We start from the raw sequence: 9,536 nt of genomic DNA, 5'->3' as shown, positions 1-9,536 counted from the left end.
GTTGATTTTCTCAAAGAACCAGTTCCTGGTTTTGTTGATTCTTTGTACAGGTTTTTTTGTTTTGGTTTGGTTTTTTGGGTTTTTTTTCTACTTGGTTATTTTTCACCCTGAGTTTGATTTTTTTTTTTCCTGCCATCTACTCCTCTTGGGTGTATTTGTTTCTTTTTGTTCTAGAGATTTATTTCAGGTGTGCTGTTAAGCTGCTAGTGTATGCTCTCTCCAGTTTCTTTTTGGAGGCTTTCAGAGGTATGCGTTTTCCTCTTAGGACTGCTTTCATTGTGTCCCATAAGTTTGGGTATGTTATACCTTCATTTTCATTAAATTCTAAAATCTCTTTAATTTCTTTCTTTATTTCCTCCTTGACCAAGTTATCATTGAGTAGAGTGTTTTTCAGCTTCCATGTGTATGTAGGCTTTCTGTTATTTCTTTTGCTTTTGAAGATCAGCCTTGATTTGTAGTGATCTGATAAGATGCATGGAATTATTTCAATCTTATATCTGTTGAGGTCTGTTTTGTGATGGATTATATAGTCAATTTTGGAGAAGTTACCATGAGGTAACTGGTAATAAGGTATATTCTTTTGATTTAGGGTGAAATGTTCCATAGATATCTGTTAAATCTATTTGGTTCATAACTTTTGTTAGTTTCACTATTCCTCTGTTTAGTTTGTGTTTCCATGATCCCTCCGTTGATGAGAGTTGGGTGTTGAAGTCTCCCACTCTTATTGTGTGAGGTGTAATGTGTGCTTTGAGCTTTAGTAAAGTTTCTTTTATGAATATGGGTCCCCTTGCATTTGGAACATAAATAAATATTCAGAATTGAGAGTTCTTCTTGGCAGATTTTCCTTTGACCAGTATGAAGCGTCCTTCCTTATCCTTTTTGATCCCTTTTGGTTAAAAGTCTATTTTATCCAATATTAGAATGGTTACTCTAGGTTGTTTCTTGGGACCATTTGCTTGGAAAATTGTTTTACAGCCCTTTACTCTGAGGTAGTGTCTGTCTTTGACACTGAGGTGTATTTCCAGCATGCAGCAAAATGTTGGGTCCTGTTTACATATCCACTCTGTTAGTCTATGTCTTTTTTTTTTAATTAGGTATTTTCTTCATTTACATTTCCAATGCTATCCCAAAAGTCCCCCATACCCCCCCCCAACTTCCCTACCCACCCATTCCCACTTCTTGGCCCTGGCATTCCCCTGTTCTGAGGCATATAAAGTTTGCAAGACCAAGGAGCCTCTCTTCCCAATGACGGCCAACTAGGCCATCTTCTGCTATATATGCAGCTAGAGACACAAGCTCTCGGGGGTACTGGCTAGTTCATATTGTTGTTCCACCTATAGGGTAGTCTATGTCTTTTTATTGGGGAATTGACTCAATTGATGTTGAGATAATAAGGAACAGTGATAGTTGCTTCCTGTTTTCTTTTTATGTTATTTTTGTTTGTATGGCTATTTTCTTTTGTGTTTGTTGAAAGAAGATTACTTTCTTGCTTTTTCTAGTGTGTAGTTTCCATCATTGTGTTGGCATTTTCCATTTATTATCTTTTGTATGGCTCTATTTGTGGAAAGATATTGTGTAAATTTGCTTTTGTCATCATGGAATATCTTGGTTTCTCCATCAATGGTAATTGAGAGTTTTGCTGGAATAGTAACCTGGGTTGGCATTTGTTTTCTTTTAGGGTCTGTATGAGATCTGCCCAGGATCTTCTAGCTTTCATAGTCTCTGATGAAAAGTCTGCTGTAATTCTGATAGGTCTGCCTTTATATGTTACTTGACCTTTTCCCTTATTGTTTCTGATATTCTTTCTTTGTTTTTTGTATTTGATGTTTTGACTCTTATGTGATGGGAGGAATTTATTTTCTGATCCAGTCTATTTGGAGTTTTGTAGGCCTCATGTATGTTCATGGGCATCTCTTTCTTTAGGTTAGGGAAGTTTTTTTTTCTGTAATTTTGTTGAAGATATTTACTGGTCCTTTAACTTGGGAGTTTTCACTCTCTTCTGTAACTATTATCCTTAGGTTTGGTCTTCTCCTTATGTCCTGGAATTCCTGGATGTTTTGAGTTAGCACCTTTTTGCATTTTGCATTTTCTTTGACTGTTGTGTCAATGTTTTCTATGGTATATTCTGCCCCTGAGATTCTCTCTTCTGTCTCTTGGATGCTGTTGGTGACTCTTGATCACTTTCCTAGGATTTCTTTCTCCAGGGTTGTCTCCCTTTGTGATTTCTTTACTGTTTTCATCTCCACTTTTAGACCCTGGATGGTTTTGTTCAATTCCTTCACCTGTTTGATTGTGTTTCCTGTAATTCTTTAAGGAATTTTTGTGTTTCCTCTATATGGGATTCTATGTGTTCTCCTGTATCTCTTAAAGAGAGTTATTTATGTCCTTCTTAGAGTCCTCTGTCATCATCATCATGACATGTGATTTTAAATGAGAGTCTTACTTTTCTTGTGTGTTGGGGTATCTAGAGCTCACTGTGGTGGTAGCACTGGGTTCTGATGATGCCAGATATCCTTGGTTTCTGTTGCTTATGTTTTTGCTCTTGCTTCTCGCCACATGGGTATCTCTGGTGGTAGCTGGTTTTGCTGTGTCTGACTGTGGCTTGTCCTTCATCTGCTCACAGTTGTGTCAGCACTCCTGGGAGACCAGATGTCCCCTGGCAGTATTTGGGTACAGGGCTGGGTATAGGATCAGTTCCAGACATTGTGGCTGCATCCTATTTTTAATAGGGTTATTTCATTCTCTGGAGTCTAACTTCTTGAGTTCTTTGTATATATTGGATATTAGTCCTCTCGCTAATGTAGGGTTGGTAAAGATCTTTTCCCAATGTCTTGGTTGCCGTTTTGTCCTATTGACAGTGTTGTTTGCCTTATAGAAGCTAATAGTTTTATATATATATATATATATATATATATAATTTATATATTATATGTATTATATATTATATTATATATTATATATTACACTAAATATATATAATATGTTAAATATATATTTAATTATATATTCAATCACATATGTTTAATTATATTTGTATATAATTTTTATATAATTATATAGTTATTATATATAACATTAAATATACAATATATTAAATATATTTAATTACTATTTATATATAATGTATTATTTATATAATTATTATATAATATATTAAATATATGTAATATAGTAAATATGTGTATTTATTATATATTATATATTTATTATGTTATATTATATTTTCTATATTATGTATATTATATATTTATTATATATATTAAATATATAAAATAATTATAGCTATATATTCAATATTATTGAATATTATTATTATATTATAATTATATTATTATATATAATATATTTAATATATGTAATATATTTAATATATATAGCTTCATTCATACACATTTCACATTGGTTTTGGTCTTGGTTTAAGAATAGCGTCTATGTATTTCAGACTAGATTGGAATTCATTACGTAGCCCAGAATGTCTTTCAAGTTTTTATGGTAAATCTCCTCTCAGCCTCTTGAGTCTTGGTATTAAATTAAACCATAGGGGTCCCTACCTTCTGTCCTTTGGTAGGGTGCTAGTATCTGCGTCTGACTCTTTCAAGTTGCTTGTTAGGCCTCTCAGAGGACAGCCATGCTAGATTCCTGCCTGTAAGTATACCACAGCATCACTAACAGTGTCAGACCTGGGGTCTCCCCTTGAGCTGGATCCCGATTTGGGCCTGTCACTGAACCTCCTTTCTTTCAGGCTTTTCTCCACTTTTTTTTTTTTTTCCTGCAGTTCCTTTAGACAGGAACAATTCTGGGTCAGAGCTTTCCACTGTAGGATGACAACCCCATCCTTTTACTTGATGTCCTGTCCTTCTACTCTACAAGTTCCCCTTCCCCACTGTAGAGCACTTCATCCCTTGGAGTCCTGAGAGACTCTCACCTCCCAGGTTTCTGGTACATTCTAGAGGGTTCCCCACCTCCTACCTCTTGAGGTTGCCTGTTTCCATTCTTTCTGTTGCTCCTCAGGCCTTCAGTCCTGCCCCACCCCCCGTTCTCCCCACCCCCTGCCAATACCTGATCATGTTCCCCATTTCTCTTCCCTGTCCCCTCTTCCACCCAACTCCTCCCTTCCTCTACCCTCACCCATGATTGCTTTCTTCTCCTTCTCAAGTGTTATTGAGGCATTTGAGGGGAAAAGCTTGTTAAAGGTTAGCAAAGAGCAATAATATCTGCCAAGATGCCAATAATTAGCAAGAGTTACTAGACAGCAGCCTTTTGTGATACACTTAACAAAGCTGAACTTCTATATGCTTACAGATTCCATATTAATAAAAGGCCAAAGACTCTGGAACCCGCCAATCACACCTTTTACAATGGATTTTCAGGACTCAGACTGCAGATGCCGTCTGATAGGGCATCGGCAACGTTCCTATTGCAGGTAATACTGTTTTTCTTTAGAACTTGTTATACAAAATCATTTCTTTAGTGCTTACTTTATCAGTCCACCATCGGCCTGGTAATGGTAGGTATCCCACCCTTAAGAATTTGTACAATTTGTATCATTCTATAACTCTTTAGTAAATGCTGACTAAATTATTCTAAAATATTCCAATTTTAATTTTGGAAGATCAATCAAATTGACAAACTGATAAATGATGTATCAATTTCTCCTGTCTGTCAAAATTGAGACAGGGTGGGAAGCATTAACATTTGAAAGTAATTAAGTTACTTTAATCATTAGTTTCTACCTTTCCTCTCTTATAGTATTTTTGTGTACTTTTAGCTAAAGCCAACAGTCTGGAAACTAACAAATTATTTAATCAATTCTTGAAATGTTTATGTGGAATACAAAAAACATTTGATACTATTTGTGAATGGGGTAATTCCTATCCTACCTGTTACATAGGTTATTTAAAATTATATATTTATCTGGGCATAGTAGTGCATGTCTTTGTTCCCAGCATGTAAGAAGCAAAGGCAGGCAGAGGTTAAGTTCAAGGACTACCTGGTCTGTAAGTTCCAGGACAGAGAAACCTTGTCTCAAAAAAAAAATAAATAAATAAATAAATAAATAAAACAATGCCCCTCCTCCTCTAAACTTTATATTTCTTATTTATGTAACAGATAAAATCAACAATTCCAATATGAAATAATTATTTATTATTCATGTTTTGCAAATGATAAAAATTCATATGTTGAAAAAATTATTTTGTCTGCTCTGTGGCAGTATTTCTTAAGATATATATGAGGAGTATATCTACATGGCAATCTGTTGCATCTTTGAAATAACTTTATTTTAATTTTCTATGTATTCACCTATTTGTAGCAGGGTTAATTTTGATATAATAATATATTTTTAACAGTGTTATTTGCAAATAAGGATATCAGAGGTATTGGTTTAGGATTGTCCGAAGAGCCAGTATTAAAGGAGCTGATATTACCAGGGGCTTTAAAGTTTATAAACATTTAAAAATAAGTTGTCAGGCCTCGGGATGTGGTGAAATTGGTACAAGGCACATCAAACATGGAAAAAGACTTGGGTTCACTTCCCACAACCATATAAACTGTGTTTGGTGTCTCATTCCTTGAGAGTTCTAGGTTGTCCTTGTTGGTTTGCCAAAGTTTCCAAAGAAAAGCTATTTTGCAGAGCCATCAAAAGTGACAACCAAGAGAAAGACATGAGGAGCTTCCAGAAACTTACTGGAAGCAAGGTGCCTTTTCCAAGGCCATTAGGTACTGCTCAGGACACAGAGAAGGGCAGGACATAGCCTAGAGATGTCACTGCTTTCGGTGTCCACTCAGGAATTTAGTTTTGGTTGCAAAATCATTTCTGACCTGGGCTGAAAAGTCAGTTATAATTTGTTAGAATGTTCCCTTTGAGTGAGAGAGATACAGAAATTCTATTTGCAAGACCTGCTATTTTGAGAACATTCTAAACCCCTTGAAAGGGAAATGCTTTTTCTGTTTGTTTGGGTTTTTTTGTTTTTTGTTTTTGTTTTTTGAGACAAGGTTTCTCTGTGTAGCCCTGGCTGTCCTGGAGCTCACTTTGTAGACCAGGGTGGCCTCCAACTCAGAAATCTGCCTGCCTCTGCCTCCTGAGTGCTGGGATTAAAGGCGTTTGCCACCACCACCCGGCTTTTTTTTTTTTTTTTTTTTTTTTTTAATGCTTTTAAATTTTAACAGAGAGACAGGGACAAGGTTAGGAGTGAGGTTTTGAATTTACTGCATTAAATAATGCAAGGCCCTTGGAAAGATGAATTTTGTGCATTAGCAGCTGCAATATTCCAGTGAGGTTTGTTTTTTAAAAATGTGCTATAAGAGCACAGAAATGTGGAGTTTTGTCCAGTGCGTGGGAGTTGGGGTAGCGATGGGAGTAGGATTGGGGTCGTGTGGGGATGGGATGAGGCCTGGGATAAACTCTTAATCTCTGGAGTTTTGGTGTTAATATAATTTGAGGCACCAGGTTGTTGCTGAAACAATCGAGGACACACTATCCCCTAATGTGAGCAGGTATCTATTGGAACAGAGAACCTGGAAGCTGAATAAGGAACACTTGTGTGAGCTTTGCAGTGAAAACACCATTCTTGAGATGCAGTTGACAAAAAGGCCCCGATCTCTCTTTAGGAAATAATCAGAGCTCTTGGAAGCAGCTCCGCCTGCTGCCCTGCCTTCCACTGCTGGCAGACTCAACAGGAAGCAGTCTGCTCCCCTGGGGCTTCCAACTCCTCTCTAGAGTTTCTCTTGTCTCTGGATCTTTGCAAAATTCCTCTTCTTATCTTAGCTATCTATCTGCAGTCACAGTCAGAGGCACTCCCTGACCCAAAAAGGCATGGCGAGGCCTAGGTATCTCCGTGGCCTGGGGATGTGCATTACCGCGGTGCTGGCCTCCTTCATCGCGGGCTTTACTGTGGGTAAGTGTGAACGCAGGGACAAGGAGACCTCATCGCAGGGAGGAGAAGCCCAGGGTGGAGGGCTGGGATGTGTTCCGAGGAGTTCCCAAAAGAGTACAGCAAACGTAGAGAGCGAATACAATGAAGTTCAGTCAGAATTCAACTTTATTAAGGATCTTTTGAGTGTAGACTACTGCTGTAGCCTGCTGAGATTACTCGAGCTGTCATTATCTATGGGGTTGGAAAAAACATAATTTCCAAGTAATTATGGGTTGAAACCGTTGTTTTAATGAATGTTTTGGGAGTGCTCCTTCTGTGTCAGGAAGAGCCGGAAATGCGGTGCTTCGCGTATTCATAGCACCAGAGAAAGGTCCTTAAGTAAACCTATTATATTGTGTATGAGAATTTTTAAAAGTTTTCTGCAATTAGTGTGTTCGTTGTTGTTGTTTTGGTTTGTTTTTTGTTTTTTTTTTTTTTCTCCCAAGCCTGCACAATGATCTGTTGGTTGGTTATAATTATGTTCTTATTTTAATTTGGTGTCTCCTTTAATAGTCAGAAGCAATCAATGTGCACGTGTTTGTGTGTTTTTATGTGTGTATCTCTGTGAGTTGTTTGTACCTGTAATTCCACTCCACCTGCCTCCCTCCCCCAGGCTGGTTTATTAAGCCTCTCAAAGAAACAACTACTTCAGCTGGTTATCATCAAAGTATACAACAGAAACTCTTATCTGAAATGAAAGCTGAAAACATCAGATCATTTCTTCGGTAAGTTTGTTTTGCATTTTTATCTTAGAAATGGTGTTTTTTGCATGAGCAAGCGTATTAAAACTTGACCAACCTTTATTTATATGTGAAATTATAAATTGCTTATCAGTTCATCGATTTTTGAAATGTGTCTATATCACTGGGGATGAAAGCCACAGCCTGTTGTAGAGAAGCCTTTTCTCTCCTCTCTAACTTCATCCTACAGAAAAGTATCTGGTTGCTGTATTTACAGACGTTTCACCTTCACGTGACCTTGCACTGGAATTGAATGGCATTGTTTTGTTCCGTGTATATTGGATTTAATCACCATTCTGGATTAAATCAGAAAAATCTTATTCTCCTCAAAATCCCTTCCATTACTGCATTCTGCAGGGAAGAGATAGGACACTGGAAGACTAATGACTTAGTAGAAAGGAGACTTGTCTTTCTGGTTGTGATTGTCTTACATTTTTTTCTCATTTTGCCAAATTTATTTTTGTTTAAACACAGCACTAACTCACAACAATAAAGATAATGTAAACTTTTTAAGCTTCTCTTTGAAGACAGTTACTATAACATGTTGTGTTCAGGCTACTTCAAAATAGAGTGCCACTAACAAATCAGATTTATTGAATTATAATTTACATAAACTATAGCTTCAAAACCTATGATTTCAGAGATTTTACAGATGTGTTATAGTAAACGAACCACATGTCCTACTAGGATCTTTCTTTTCTCTAGTCATTAGTCTAAGAAGGGATATGAGATACACCTGAGCTTCATGAAAGGTGAGAGAAGCTGTTGAAGGAAAAAATGCAAGAGAGAATGCTGTGCATTTGTACTTTACTGTTCAACTTGGACCATGAGGGGAAACTCGATTGTTAGTCTGCTTTGTTTTCTTCTGTTTCACTTCTGTGTTCCACTTCATTGAGCCCTCTCTCCTATAAGATGAGAAGTACACACGTGTGACCAACTGCCTCTCCCCCTTTAAACAAATACAGTGAGTTTTTTTCTAATTGCAAAAATAGTCCATTGTAGAAAGTAACACAAAAATGAACTATTGTCATTGAAAGATTTCTGTTGTTGTGATAAACACCATTAGTAAAAGTCACTTGGTGAGGAAGGACTTTCTTCATCTTAGAACTCTCAGGACATAATCCGTCACTGAGGTGAGTCAGGTTAGGAACTCAAGGGAGGAACCTGGTAGCAGAAACCAAACTATAAATCATGAATGAGGCTTGCCAGCTTCCTCCCCCTGGATTTCTCACTTTGCTTCTTATTGATTTCAATACCACCTGCCCAGGAATGGCACTGCCCACTGTGGCTAGTGCCCTTCTCCCCATTTCAATCATTAGTCAAGAAAATGGCTCACAGAATTGCTTCCACTCCAGTCTGATGGAGGCAATTTCTCAGTTGAGATTCCCTGGTCTAGATGACTCTAGGTTGTCAAGTTGAAAACAAAACAAAAAACAAAACAAGAAATCCCGCCTCTAATGTGGTGGTTTGAGTAGGTATTCTCCCCTCCCCCGCACCAGACTCATGTGTTTGAATGCTTACACCATGGGGAGTGGCACTATTAGGAGGTGTGACCTTGTTGGAGGAAGTGTTCCACTATGAGGATAGACTTTGAAGTCCTGTATGCTCAAATTCAGCCCAGTGTGGAAATACAGTTCTCTTCTGCTGCCTTTGGATCAGCTCCCAGTTCCCTTTCCACAATCATTTCTGCCTGGGTTCTGCTATGCTATGCTATGCTATGCTATGCTATGCTATGCCATGATGATAATGGATTAAAGTTCTGAAACTGTAAGCCAGCAGCAATTAAATGTTGTCCTTTATAAGAGTTACTCTGGCCAGGCAGTGGTGGTGCATGCCTTTAATCCCAGCACTTGGGAGGCAGAGGCAGGTGGATTTCTGAGTT

General features: G+C 37.5%; 1 protein-coding gene across 1 annotated transcript in view; it reads left to right on the top strand.

Moving 5' to 3' along the window:
* The first annotated feature begins 212 nt into the window (after positions 1-212).
* Naalad2 (N-acetylated alpha-linked acidic dipeptidase 2) overlaps positions 213-9,536 on the top strand; it is a 68,826-nt gene continuing 59,502 nt past the window's right edge. Inside the window, exons 1-4 of the mRNA XM_021172007.2 lie at positions 213-246; positions 4,303-4,423; positions 6,781-6,896; positions 7,528-7,639. Of these exons, the coding sequence (XP_021027666.1) occupies positions 4,359-4,423; positions 6,781-6,896; positions 7,528-7,639 (293 nt within the window). The 5' untranslated portion in view covers positions 213-246; positions 4,303-4,358. The remainder of the gene's footprint in view (positions 247-4,302; positions 4,424-6,780; positions 6,897-7,527; positions 7,640-9,536) is intronic.

This window comes from Mus caroli, chromosome 9 (genome assembly GCF_900094665.2).
Source record: "Mus caroli chromosome 9, CAROLI_EIJ_v1.1, whole genome shotgun sequence".
In the NCBI taxonomy this organism is placed as follows: domain Eukaryota; kingdom Metazoa; phylum Chordata; class Mammalia; order Rodentia; family Muridae; genus Mus; species Mus caroli.
Note: the sequence above shows the minus strand (reverse complement) of the source record. Positions and strands in the feature narration are given on the sequence as shown.